At 38.6% G+C, this 14,307-nt stretch overlaps 1 protein-coding gene across 1 annotated transcript in view; it reads right to left on the bottom strand.

Annotated features, from left to right (window-relative positions):
* AHNAK2 (AHNAK nucleoprotein 2) overlaps nt 1-14,307 on the bottom strand; it is a 60,077-nt gene that overhangs the window by 15,216 nt on the left and 30,554 nt on the right. Inside the window, exons 2-7 of the mRNA XM_085063786.1 lie at nt 5,753-5,829; nt 4,885-4,974; nt 4,077-4,133; nt 3,330-3,471; nt 2,808-2,983; nt 6-1,740 (exon numbers count right to left, since the gene is read on the bottom strand). Coding sequence (XP_084919912.1) covers nt 6-1,740; nt 2,808-2,983; nt 3,330-3,471; nt 4,077-4,133; nt 4,885-4,974; nt 5,753-5,829 — 2,277 coding nt within the window. The remainder of the gene's footprint in view (nt 1-5; nt 1,741-2,807; nt 2,984-3,329; nt 3,472-4,076; nt 4,134-4,884; nt 4,975-5,752; nt 5,830-14,307) is intronic.

The following is a 14,307-nucleotide window of genomic DNA, read 5'->3' as shown; positions in this document are numbered from 1 at the left end:
ATCAATTCCTGTTATTACTGATATTTCTTCTTTTTCATTTGACTTTTTGGTGAATTCACTCTTTTCTATTTTAATATCAGTTTTTGAAAGCATTGATTTTCCTTGTGTTTCTTCTATGTTCATTTCTGTTGAAGACGGTTTTATAGTAAGTTTTTTTGGACTTGGCAGCTGAACTTTTGCCTTTTTTTTAATGTCATTTTCATTTATTTTTCCTTTGGATATCCCTATTTGAATTTCTGCACTTGGAATCCCAATTTCTCCTGCTTGTTTACATTCCTCAATTTCTCCTTCTTTGTCTAGGTTTCCTACTTTTCCTTCCCTTTCACTTATCTGTGTTTCACTTTGCCCTGTTTCTTCTCTGGCAGTCGACCATGTAAACATGGGGAATTTCAGGCTTGGAAGTCTGAATTTGCTTTCTTTCCCCTCTATATCTTTTTCTCCTGTCTTCATTCCCATATCTATGGTTAAGGCTTTGTTATTTGTTAGAATGCCATCTTCCTCTTGCTGTTCGTTTTTTACACTATCTTCTGTGTCCTCTCTGCTTTCTTCTCTTGTTATTTTCATGTCAGTTTTAGGTGTTTTGGCCATTTTGAATGATGGCAGCTGTATTCTCCAAGTAGATCCTTCGTTTTCTGCATCTGGCATGTGAGTTTTCACATCAAAATTCTTGCTGTCCTCTGAAGTCATATCAGCTGCTTTCTCTGGTACTGACTGTGGCTTTTCACTTCCTTGTTTGGTTGTGTCAGTCTCTGTCTCTTTTCTTTTGGGCACTGAAATTCCATAATTTATTTTCTGAATATTTAGCATCTGTGTGTCTTCTTCTGCTTGTTTTTGTCCTGTTTCCCATGTGTCAGATGTCTGTAATTCTGTTTTAACAGTGCCTATTTCTAGGCCTTTTACCTGTACAGATCCTTTAGCTGTGTGACCCATCAAGTCTATGTTAATTCCACTTTCTCCTTCTTTTTTATCTGCTGCATCTTTCTGTTTCTTTTTTCGGGATTTTGATGAGGCTTGTGGTGATTTTTTAGTTGGGCTTCCTTTCAGATCAGCTGTTTCTAAACTGGGCTTTGGTATCTCTGTTGTTATGTCTGGTACTTCAGGTACACTAAATTTTGATGTTGCTTCCTTGTCTTTTTCTTTTTTAATGCTTATTTCAACTTCAGGGCGTTGTTTTACATGAGATGGAATGCCATTTTTCATATCTTTTAAGTCTTTTGTTAAAGCTTCATGTACCTCCCCTGTTTTCATTTCATAAGCAGGAGATGTGGTATATTCAACAGTTAAGATTTCGGGATTTTCCAGGCTTGTATCATCTTTATATATTTTTTCTCTTTCAGAGATCAGTGTACTTTTTATTTCCTTTTTTTGCTTCTCTTGTGGTTCTGGTTTGGACCTGTGCATTCTGAATCCAATGCTAGGGAACTTCAGCTTCCTTTGGCTTCCTTTTTTCTCCTTGGTGTGGACTTCTTGTGGAAATTGAGACTCTGTGTCCGTGCTTGTAGGGGAAATATCCTGTATAGCAGGCTCATATGCATCTGAGGTACTATGAGATCTTCTGTGCCTCAGTATCTTTTTATTTTTGATTGACTGAAATTTTGGCCATGATAATCTATCTTTTTTAGTTCTCTTACTTCTTCCTACCCTTTGGCTTACAATTAATGTTTCCTGGTCTTCTTCTGAAATGGCTTTTCCTGAATCATGCAGTGCTTCTTCAGGAATGCCCTCACTGAGTTCTTTTTCCTAAAAGAACAAATAGTAGTCAGAAGATTAGAAGTAACCTAAATATAGGTGCAACAAACAATAAAAAACATACTTGAAATATGTAGAAAAATAATCTTTTTTATTACTAGTATCTACCTGTTATATAAAAAAATTCCTGAAGATTATATAAATATATAATATCAGGCAGAAATTACATAAAACAAATGGACTATAATATATATGGGTTAGATGTCGCTGTTGAGCAGCTAGCAGAGTAAAGAACTCCGTTCTCAGTGGCAAGAAGGAAAGACCTTTATTGTTTTGATTTCATCATATATATAGAGTTTTCAAAAGTCACCCAGATTGGTCAGTCAGAAACCTCCCCCTAGGCCTGATTGGCCAGGCCTGCACCGTCCAGATCTTGGGACACTGTTTTTAATAACATCCAAACTTTATCTTTATTTATAAAACACAAAAAGAATTCTCATGGGAACGACCTGCGCTAGCCACAGTTATACATATGGATTTCTGAAAATTTTCATTCTTTGCAAAACATTGCAGTAAACAGAGGTTTCTATATGTATCTCTATATATGTCTGTACAAATACATATTATATATACTATTTTTATATATATATATGAAGAAAAAATGAGTTGATGGAAACCAATGAAGAGATCGTAGGTCTATCAAAATATCAGGTGTTAAACACATATTTTTTAATAGAAAATCTTGTGGAGGAGCTTTGGAGAAAAATATTTATTGATACTTTACATTTTTGAACATATAGAATACAAATACTACAGAGATTACCCAAGTCAGTTCTATCAGTGGACAATTAGCAATAACAAAACGCTGACTCACTAAAGAATATTTGTATACCCTAACACAAGACTGTGGATTTATGTAAAATACAGAGTCCCACTCAAGATATTTAAAAAGCTGCAGATATTGTGTGGGGTTTTTTTAATCATGAATATTCATGCTAGTAACTTTAAACTTATGCCAAAGTCATAAGAAGACACAAGTGTGTGTTTTCTGATCTATTTCCACACAGCACATTACTGTAGTACGTTATCCAAATTTTGTAAACTAATCAAGTACCTACCTGGCCCATTCTTTCCTTTTTGTGCTGGGCTGAAGAGTGTTCCACATCTTCTTGCACAGCAATTTTTCTTTTGAGGCTGAATTGGACTCTGTATGGCTCAGAATATTGGAGAATCTTGAGTGCATCTTCATATTTGATATTATCGAAAAATATTGTAGCACTTAGAAGCTGATCACCTGCAAGTAGAATCATGCACTATTTTAATTACTTTCTGTTTTCTTACAGTTCTTTCAATTTTTTTTTTTCATTTTAGTTTTGTATAACTACTTCCTATGTGTCTTTTTCACTGTTCCAGTGAAAATTAAATTTTTTATGGTATACAAAAAACATTACATTTTATTATTGTTCAAGCAAGTGGTCTTAGAAATTATTAACATGGATAGGTTAAGCTCACAGATAACATCAGTTGGTTTGAAATCTACTATTTCTGATACATAAAGAGATGGCAGATCATACAGCTAGAAATCTCATTATTTAAAGATACAGAAGAAAATCAAAACAAAATAAAAATTCAGACTGTACCTTCTCTAAGACTAAATATTTTTGAAGCAGGAGATTCCTTAAGTACTTTTTTAATAAATAGTCCTTCATTTCCTCCACCTTTCACACTAAAACCACTAGCACCAGCTTCCACTTCTGTTTTCAGGGTCACTTCCATTGTCTCCTAGGGATAGAAAAATATGTGGATTTATCATTTTTATTCATTTGTATTAAAGCATTCTACCTTGTTCTGCAATAAAATATTCAGTCTCTTCAGGTATATTTTCAATAGCTCAAGAAAGATTATCCAAAATAGAGAATATACTTCCTCAGTGTGGGTTTGATTCTGTTCTAAATTAGAATTAAGCACGTGTGTTAGGGTTATGTTGGACCAGGGCCATCGGGAAAATAGGTTATAATTTTAAAATGTGAAACATATGGAAACTTTTAGGGCTGAAAGATTGTATTTTCTGTGAAGATGTTAACCACTCGAATTAAAATCAATGGGCCAGAAAAGTCAGACTGAGAGCTAGTGCTGCACTGTACTCAAATCAGAGAAGACTAAAGAAAGAATCCCAAAAAGAATTATGGAAGAATCCCAAATGTTCATGCCAAATAAAGGTTCATGCCTGTGCCACAACTTGGCCATTCATGAAGTTCCTGGTCAAAACAAGTGATTCTTTGCCCATTTGTCCTTCCTTCTGTCCACCCATTAATGTCTGTGTGCTATAACAAACTTTACTATTTACAAGGCTTGTACTTAAAACTATGGAGTGCTTTTAAACTGACCTGTGGATGACTCTGTTTTGATTTGTCTGTAGAATATTTTTTGTTTTCTTCTTGAGGCTGAAAAATAATTTCCAGTTATTTAATGTTCAGAAGTCATGATGTTTTTAAGTACAACAAAAGTCAGTTAAAATTCCTGGTTTAGACTAAGAACTGAGGCTGACTTAATGGCAATGGAGCAAAATCGGGATCAAGTGCAATGTACAACATGAATGATTTAACAATACTATTCTCAGTAGTAAATTAGATGCCAAGGCCTCGCTTCATTGTACCAAAATTTGTATTAAATGAATGTTAGAGACCAAATATATTAAGATATTGGGAGCTTTCCTGTGTCTTAATGTAACACATTGTTCATGCTTTCAATTTTGTACACATACATTTTTTTTTACATATTCAACTTCATCATGAATTTCAAACTTTTGCCTACTTAGCTTAACATGGCTGTACTAATTAAATCTCTAACTTTCAATGACCAGGAGGTAAATGTAATTTTGAAATACTTGTTAGTTATTTTCAAGACAGTTATGTATCCTAAAAGGAAAAATGTTTCTTTATGCTCTCTGCTTTGTGTCCTGTACAGAATTAATTCAAATGCATTTTTTTGCCAAGAAACAAGAACATGGCCAGCAAGTCCAGCACAAAATAAAATCATCAATGAACAGAGATGCAATTTTGGTGGGGACAGGAAGACAATATGGCTGCAAAAATATCCCATTCTATGACATATGAGTCTCTGCTACTTGTAGGACCTAAAGCCTCTTGAATCAACTCGATAAAGCCATGCCTGCATGAATACTCAATGTCTTGCCTTTAAATAGTCTTCTTCTATGGGATACTCATAAACTGGGGAGGATCCTTGTGGTCTTGGACGAATGTCTTCTACTGCCACTTCATTAACCTGTGGAAAAGACACGAGTGGTGGTAAAAGAACATCCACCATTAAACGGTGACCCATTTTTCAGGAGTATTTCTCTAGTTATGCATAGCGTCCTTCTGAGTAAAAATCTTTCATTATTAATGGTGGATAAAAAATAACCAATAACTCTGGTTTTAGGTCAAGAACAAACACAGTTCTCCTGTTAAAGCACTCAGAACTACAAGGGACAGAGTTCTGAGAGACGAAAACAATGGTATGCTGATTTTGTATTTCTTTATGTATTGTATGCATCTATAGACTGAACAGACTGAAAACAGACAGATCAATTAGTAATAATTGAAAAAAGTTAAAAAAAACCCAAACCCTTCCCTGCTCTATTTGCACACCTAAACTTTGCATCCAGTGGCTGAACACTTTCTAGCCCTCTGTAAGCAAGAAAACCATGGAAAAGTCCCAGCAGGAATTTCTGCTGACAAGCACTTGGCATGCTTCCTTTGCAGTCAGACAATAGAGAACCTAAACTGTCTAAATCTTAAAAGAAAAGTTACTGTAGTTAACAGCCATGTAATAGTTTGCTAAGTCTTGGTAGTAAACTTAGCCAATGAACCATGGCAAAGAGCAGATGCCTTTACACTGAAACATCTTTCTGGTTTTTGAGCTGGCAGGAAAATCTCAAACTAAAATACAACGTTTTTAATGGAGAGGAAAATCACCAGCAAGACCCAGCTATAAACAAAATATTTAAGATCCCGTTCTGCCAAACTGTCATCACAGAAAAATTCAACTCCAAAGAACTCACAGAATCTTCATCTTCTGCATCTGCATCAGCATCAGCATCTCCCGGGGGCTCAGCTGGTCTCAGCTGTCGTCCAGAACCTGAAAGCAGAACACAGGTTGTTGGTGCCTGCAGGCTCCACACAGAGCAGTCAGCTTGCAAGCTGAAACCCTCTGGAGCAGCACAGCAAGGGAAGTGCACAGACCAGAGGAAAGGCCTGCCTTAATTTAGATTCCTCCCATCACAGAATGGTTTGGGTTGAAAGGGACCTTAAAGATCCTCTAGTGCTCCCTACTAGCCATGGGCAGGAGTTATAATCTGGCTAACTTCCGTTTCTACATTTTCTCCATTCTGGGGGTTTTTCTCCTTCACAAAAGCCTTTACATTTCTGGATATGAATATTTCTGATATCTTCGGAAAAAGAAAAGCAGTGACCATCTGCTGACCCCTCTGCACCAGCACCCACCTTTCTGAAAGGACTGAGCACCTTGCCTACAATGAGCATTTGGAGGGATTGGAGACCAGAAAAAGGGAAAGAGAGGTGTACAGAGGGAATCGGAAGTATTTTTCCCTGAGTTGTTTTATTCTTTAAAATATCAGAATCAGTAATTAAAGTTTCACAATAAATTAAATTGATTGAAATTCCCCATATTGAAACTCTTCCTTGCTTTTGACAAAGTTCTTAAGAACAGGAGAGTAAACATCATGAAGCTTTGATAGTAATAAAGACTCTTATTTTCTTAGTTTTTAAATGTACTGAGGGCAGACAGAGATGAGGTGAAGGAGGTGGGCTGTCTGAAAGTATTATTCTCTTAAAATGCATTAAATTGGGCACCAAAGAATGAAACCAGCATGAATTAGAACATGTTTTCAGAGATCCAGACTTAGCCAGTAGAGGACAGTGTGGCTGAACTACATATTCCCCAAAGCACCAGCTATTCTAACACAGGCACAAGTCCTTGTCCCAATAACTGTGTCTCTTTCCTGTCTCCATGCTCATTTTTTCCAAGCCATCAGGCTGTCTAGCTCCCTCACACTCAGTTTAGCAACTGCCATCACTATACATAGTTTTGGCTCTCCTAAACAGATGCTCTGGCTTAAAAATATGCTCAAAAACTACAGAAAACAATTGACAGAAAGAACACAACATTTCTGGATGTTACATGCTGTGTGTGCAGACAAGATGGCACGACTTAGTCATGGATGCAATCACTCTGACTTACACACATTGCCAAGCCCTTGTTAAACTGGGATTTTGCTGGTCACTCCTCTTAGTTTTCTGGTCTCCTACATTTACTTTTTCCTTGACTTTTTTGAAGACAAAACTATATAGTACAGCCAAAGTTTCAAAAGAATTTTGCCCCAGTGATCGGTGATGGAGCACTTTGTTAAGATGAATGGAAATAGTGTGCTTCCAGTGGGAATATCCCATAACAGTCTGTGGGTCAAATTTCCAAACTTGATAGAAGGCAATCATCATTGGCCATATGTACAGTATCATAATCAGCTCTCTTGCAGTATTCCAGCTCTAGGGAACTTGGATCAACCCAGAACACATCAGGGCTGCCAGACTATGCCTCCCTCAGCCTTCACAGGATTAGTCCTGACACCTATGATGGACAATTCTAGAAAATTCTAGAAAATGGTTTTAGTGCAGATTCTAACTCAGATTAAAGACTTGATTGAAATTTAGCTTGATTTTTTTTTTTAAAAGCTCTAACATTTGCAGTCTTCAGAAGCTCAAGATATTTGGTAAATTAGCATAAACTTGTTAAAAAACTTAGACGTGAATTTATTAACCTGATTTTAGGCATTTCTGCTTGAAAATTCTGGAATCCATTCATGAAGCACTTCACCACATGTATTTTAATAAGCATCACATGAGGAGAAGAGCTGAAGGATTGAGACTTGATTGTTTAATTTGTTTAGTGCTTCTAAAGATTCAGGTGCCAACAATAAATTTTATGGCTGTTACTAAAATTCCAAGAAATAGTAAGGACTTAGTCTTGTGGCATTGCCATATTTTTCACTTGGGAGAATCCCACCCACAAGCTCTGCAGTCCAGTAGAATGACTTAACAGAAAATTGCTTGGATTGCTGGAGTGTTTGCTCTTCAGTGCAACACTTCAATGGTAACTACAGCATTGATCCCTGGTGGCTGCCAATAATTTTGCTACTGGAAAAGAAACAGGAAAGAATTATCTGTGAGACTTCTCAGGCTGGTTCACTGCTGTTTCTCTCATTTTAGTCTGGTGTAACCTCAGTGACACTTCAGTTGTCTAGAACTGGAGCAATGCAGGTACAGTACCTCTCCTAAACTGTGATACTAGTTCCCTGTCCTAAAAAAATTCAAGCAACAGGTTACATACCCAGGGTTAACAGAGATATGGGTGAGATTGCATGGAGGGGCAGCAGATACACAGATGACCTTCCCTCCCAAAGCTTCACACTGAGGCCTTTCCATCCACCCTGATTTCCCCAAACTCTGCCTAGGCTGCCCCTCCACGATAGTTAACCCATGTCATAAAAGCCTTGTTGTGCTCTTGATTCCTACTGCAGACTAAGATTTGCTTCGCCTTATTTCCTGATTCAGAATACTTTCAAAAGATATCTACAAAAGAGGGGAATTACAGTACATTTTCAGCAAAGCCTTCTTTCTGAGTAGAAAAGCCTGTGCCAATGAACTATGATTTATATGCATGTCATTCTCATGCCCTGAATAGTAGCGATGCCAACATTTTATAGATTTTAACTTTTTTTTCATGAACCCTGGACAATCAATGCTTTGTTCAAAATGTTTTCATAAACAAGATGGAATTTACATCAGTGACTACTTCTAATAGCCACTGGACTGACTTCAGAACAAGGGAATTTTTTTGAAAGTTAGCAGTAGGAGTTATATAGGCTGGATCATTTTCATATCATATGACTGAAATGTGTATTTGCTTTTTGAAATGCAATTTTAAAAAAAAATTATCTTTAGCCTAGCAACCCAGATGGACACTTTGGGCAAAACCACAAGAAAAAAATAAAACCAGGTAATTCTTTTGGTATTCACATTCAGTGGATAACAGTATCCAAAATCACATTTGATGCACTATAATGAATTCCAAGTATGACAGTGTCATTGAATTTAAATCAAATGTATTTTAATGTATTGTATAAAGAGAAACCCAGCTTTAATTGGAACACTGGCGTATAAAATTACTGTGGTCTGTATACTTTAAAATAAAATAAAATAAAATAAAACAGTACATGAGAATACCAGAGATATTAATAAAAGAAACAATAATGCCTTTTGCTGATCATCCAAGCTTCTCTGCTTCCAAACTATCTCCCTTTCTCTGCAATTCTTAGATTTGGGCTTTTTGCTTTTTAAGATTTTATACTGAAGTTATATTTGCATATGAACAGTGAATTTAAGTAAACTGTTCTCATCTTTAAGCATATTACTTTTCCTTGCATCTACTTCAACTTTACTTCAACAAATAGCTTCTCTTAAATGATAGAAACCTAATCCATGATAAATATCTGTCCCCAGGTGAAAAATTTTATGCTTTGCTCACTCACTTATTGTTATTTAAGGTCAGGACCTGTGCCTTTACTTTATGAGGATTTTGGCATTTGCTAGTTACCATTTCTAAGCTGTGACAAGAAACTAACAGTCTTGTTTGTGCAGTGCTGTGGAAGTAGCTCTGAGTCCACAGCCAGTTAGAAAACCTGTGCCTTGACATGTGGGCAAGGCTGGGACATCTTTAGATCAGGTCTTTTCTGACTGTGCAAAGCACACTCTGGGCACATAACCTCATTTATATTATTAATGAGAAGGAGAAATGAATAATTGCAAGACAAACAACAGCAGTAATAATTTAATGTCATTGTCATTGTTGGCACTGCGTTTGACCCACTAAAGAATTCATACATGTAGGTCAGCAGTTTTCACGGTGCTCCCTCATGTGCTTATGCCTTGCTATAAACAAAGATGTGCATGGCTGCTGTCATGGACAGCTTCAGCTGCTCCTGTATCAGAGCTCTCTCTCTTCCTGCAACCATCAGTCCCTGCAGGTCTGGCTGTCTGTCCCTCTGCCCATCCTGGCTCTGTTATTCCTTATGCAAGAAAGGCTGGTAACTGCTAATGCATTGCTCCAGAATGTATTTTGATTTTAAAACCACATCCCTCACTCCAGATGGATGGTGTGCCTGACTTTTTTCCCCACAGCTTGTTCTCCCTCTCCTGCAGGTATCACAATTACTGGGATTCCTTCTCCTCCCTCAGAGCTCTCACAGCCGCCTGAGCAGTGCTGCTGTGAAGTCCCACAGCCCCTTCTGATTCACTTCTTGTATTTGAAATAGGGAATACTTAGAATAGCTAAAATACTTTAAATCGTGGGTCCCAGTTCAGGAAAGCACTTGATAACAGGAACACTATGCACATGCCTGACATTCATCTTGGCTTCTCAAGAGCACTTTCTCAGATAGGTAAGTTCACCTGACTTCCAAGCAAGCAATGCTGGAGGAAAATGATCCTGCAAGCATCAGCTGCAAAGATAAGAATCTGAAAGTGTCTGCAAATAAACCTTGTTATGCATGTACTGTGCTCCTGGAGGAAGCTGCCACGAGGTTTAAACCACGGTTTGTGGCACAGGCTTTGGCACAGGCTTGACCACAAGCTCCAGAAGGCTAGTGACATTTCCAGTAAGCAGCTCCAACGATGCTGGGGAAAACCACCAGGGAAAAAAAAAAAAAAAAAATCAAGAGGTTCATCTTCTACAGAGATTTCCTAGTGCATTCCAGAGACCTGGATTCATTCCATTGTCCTGCAAGATCCCACGGGCAGAGTTACAGCAACTGCTGGGCAGGGCTCTGGGGCACGGCCGGAGCGCAGCGGGAATGCCGCGGCTGTCACTGGATCTGGGCAGGATGCATGGCCATGGGGAGATGCGGGCACTCTGTCACGGACAAGGCTGCCTCTCCCAGCCCTCCATCGCAGGAATGTCATGTTACTTCACTTGAACCGCTGCCAGCGAGACAGCGGGGGCACTCAGCAGCCCCACCTAGAAGAACCAGCTTGTCAGCTCTGAACTGCTGCCACAGTGGAAAAAGCAGCCGTTCTGCCTCAGAAATGGTGTTAAAGTGAGGATCAGCACCGCCCCTTTAGTGTTTCCCCTCTGCCCTGTGCTGGGAGTGGGACCCTCCCCACCAAGCCCTGAAATATCTGTGGGATGAAGACAAAGCACTACTCTGTGGAATGAAGATAAAGATTTTGCTGCTGAAGGAGTTTAACAGGCCTTATTATCAGCGGGATGCTATCAGAACCAGCTGGGCCGGTGTTCAAGCTACACTCCTGCCTTTGTTTTGCACTGGTTTGGCAATGCCCCTTGGCTGCACTCTGTCCCTGGGCTGCATACTTGTGCTGTGATGAATGCAGCTCAGACCTGGGAGCCCAAAGCGGGGGCTTGTAGCACAGTCGTGCTTAAGGAGCAGCTACTCCCAAATAACCAACGTGTGTGAATAGTTTCCTTCCATTCAAGGCATGAACAAGATGTTTTGATTCATTGCCTTGGTATGTTAAGCTGCCCTTGTCGGCTGTTGGAGTACTTCATTAAAAGCCTCCAAATCATTTCATCTCAAAACCTTTTGAAAGCAGAATATATACGTGAGTTACAATCATGAGTCTCCTTGCCCAGCCAGAAGACTATCCATGAAGTTAACATCTACTTTTATCAAAAGAAACTGTACTTTGCTCTGCAAAGTACATCCAAGTAGAAAAATGTCTTGGGAATTAAGGTTCCTTGCAGACCACACTGAGCTCTGTAGGATTTTATAGAGCATTTTCTGCAGGTTGACTAATATCAGGAAAGATGTGTAAGAGCACTGGCAACTAAGAACTGATATAAACACTACCATAAAAAGAGAAACTAACAGTCCCCAGATGAAAAGAAGAGTGAATGGCTTTCCCATGAGTGTGTGTTTATTGATAAGCTCTGGCCACAGATTTAAAAGTATTAAAAGCATTCCTGCTCACACTTCACAATAGGAGCGAAACCTTTAGGAAGGCTGATCAGAAAGGAGCTCTTGATTGTTAGAGTGGTCCACCTTTCCTCTGATGGTAAAGATAAACTTAATAGAAACCATAGAACAATTCAGAGCATGAAAATAAATCACTGGTGGGGCTCTGCACAGACCTTCTCAGCTTGAGTCATATTTTAACATGAAAAGCACAGGGGACTTTTGGGTTTTTTTTTTCCATTGTCAAGCTGAAGTTTCCCAGATCCTGGGTTAATGACTTTCATCTAGCTATCATCATTTATTGGTTACTTGGCTATATAGAAAATGTAGTTTGGCCACAACCACGTAACTCTTCTGCTACAAGAATAAAATATTTACTAAAGTATTTCATTAGTCTGATATTTCACCTCTTACTAAAACAGAAAAATGTTTCTTATGAGTAACAGAGAGTTTGAAAATAAGCTCTTAACCAAAGTTTATTGTGAAAACATGAATAGAGTGATATCCAAAAAAGACAGCAAAAGCAGGCAGCAGTGGTCAATACCTGTATTTAGCTCTCCTGGTCCATCCCTCCTCTCCTAGCTGAAACACAGCTACAAATGGCAGAGTAAAAAAGGTAGCTGGAGAAATGCTCATGGCACCCAGCAGACAACCAGAGGTTCAGTGCTGTTTCCCCTATGCCATGGTTCTGTCTCAGAAGCACAAGTTTTATACAATCTCTAGTTTTAGTCTGTTTACCTGGAGGGTAGATGTAACTTCCTGCCCTGTGTCCCTGTGTTGAGTGTCTTAGGCAGGAATTTTCCTCCCTCTCAGGTTTTATGTGATAGAATGGCTTTCCAATTTGTGTTTTACTTTCTGCATTAATTCCAACAATGTTTTCTTGCATAATTATTGTGATAATATAGTGAATTAGGACCTCCTCTGATAATTATCAGTTATGATTTTTTCAGGATTTCAGGACCTCTGTTCTCAGAGAATTGATAAGAGAAGGGAATCACTTTTCAGCAATTGTTGCTATGTGTGTCTGAACTCCTGGGCTTAACCAAAATTGCTTACCACCCTTTTGGACAGAAAGTGAGTGAGCAATTCATAGCCAAATAAAGCAATAAAGACTGATCTAATCCACTCTGATGCTCAACAGTTTTATCTCCTGGGACTCTCAACAGTTTTATCTCTTGGGATATACTGGTTTTACTTGCAATTGAGTCTCTACTGTAAATGGTTGTATGGATACCCAATTAAAATTTCCTGGGGTGTCACTGCCCATCTGGATGATCTGGGTTTTAAGAAGGGTTTCAGGAACATGTTGCAAATGAAGAGCTCTCACTTGCTTACCAGCTTCAGAAACCCTAGTGGGAACTATTCTGCAGCTCTTTGGTTATCCAATGTATTGATTAGGCATGTCGTGGTTTTCTCCCCTCTGAAAGAAACCTCTTCACCTGTACAACAAACTAGACTTGGGAAATGGATGCACAGCACATCTGCCTTCCTCTCAGAGCAAGGAGTTGATTCCTGCTGTCCTCCCTGTTAGATAGCTGTGAACTCAGGTCTCACCATGACTTGCCTAGGAGCGCAGGCAGGTGGGTGCCTATTGCAGATAAGGCCCATAAAGATCACACAAATTAACTCTGCCACATTCCTTCCCCTCTCTGATTCACCCTTCCAAGAATTCAGGCTTCTACCAGAGCAGATTGCCTGTTCCACTGCCAAAGCACAGCCCTGCTCAGATTTATAAATGAATCAAATGAATGCATTTATGGAAAATGATCACTCTGCCTGCGTAGGTTTGATTGGCAGCCCTGGAGACTCAATTTCTCTGGCCACAGAGTCAGTATTTCTTAAGAAGAAGTGGCTGTAACCCCAAGCTGTCTCTTAAGGTAGTTCAGTACTGACACATTCAAGAAAGATGCTAATTCTTGGTGGTTTTGGTAGAAAGCACATTTGTTCCCTAAGAATAGCTCTTAAGAATAAGAATAGAGGGTCTAGTAACATTTTGCAAAAAGCCCAAAGCAACTGATGCAGGGTTTGTATAAATGGCACTTACCAATCCAAATTAGAAACAGACTTTTTAGCCCAAACTGCTAAAAATGCTCTTCAAACCCACTGCTTAAAAAAATACCCTCATCTGAATCAATGCTCACTAAAAATTTTTGCATTTAGAGATTAATATAAAAATATACATACACACATACGAGAGAAAGAGTGTGTATCATGATCCTTATGGTCTTAAGGTCCTTATGGTCTAGAAGACTTTTATTTCTCTCTACTATGCTGATAAAATTCAGTGTACAATTAAGTGCCCAGATACAGCAATACTTATGGAGTGATGTTACTTTGGCCATTTCTTTGGTATGCTGGGCATAGCCCCTCTCAAAAGAGGAATGCAGAAAAAACCCTTGTAGTTCTTCCACAACCTTTTATGGGGGGTTTTATATAAATATCTGCCCTTGGAAACAGGTTTTCAGCTCGAGGGAAAATTCCCTGGGCAACTTGTTTGGATGTAAATCACCACAGAAGAAAATATTTTTTAAGCTTTCAAATTCCTCAATGTATACGTAATACAAGAGATA

Source organism: Lichenostomus cassidix, chromosome 5, assembly GCF_008360975.1.
Source record: "Lichenostomus cassidix isolate B80296 chromosome 5, HeHo_3.0, whole genome shotgun sequence".
Taxonomy (NCBI): domain Eukaryota; kingdom Metazoa; phylum Chordata; class Aves; order Passeriformes; family Meliphagidae; genus Lichenostomus; species Lichenostomus cassidix.
Note: the sequence above shows the minus strand (reverse complement) of the source record. Positions and strands in the feature narration are given on the sequence as shown.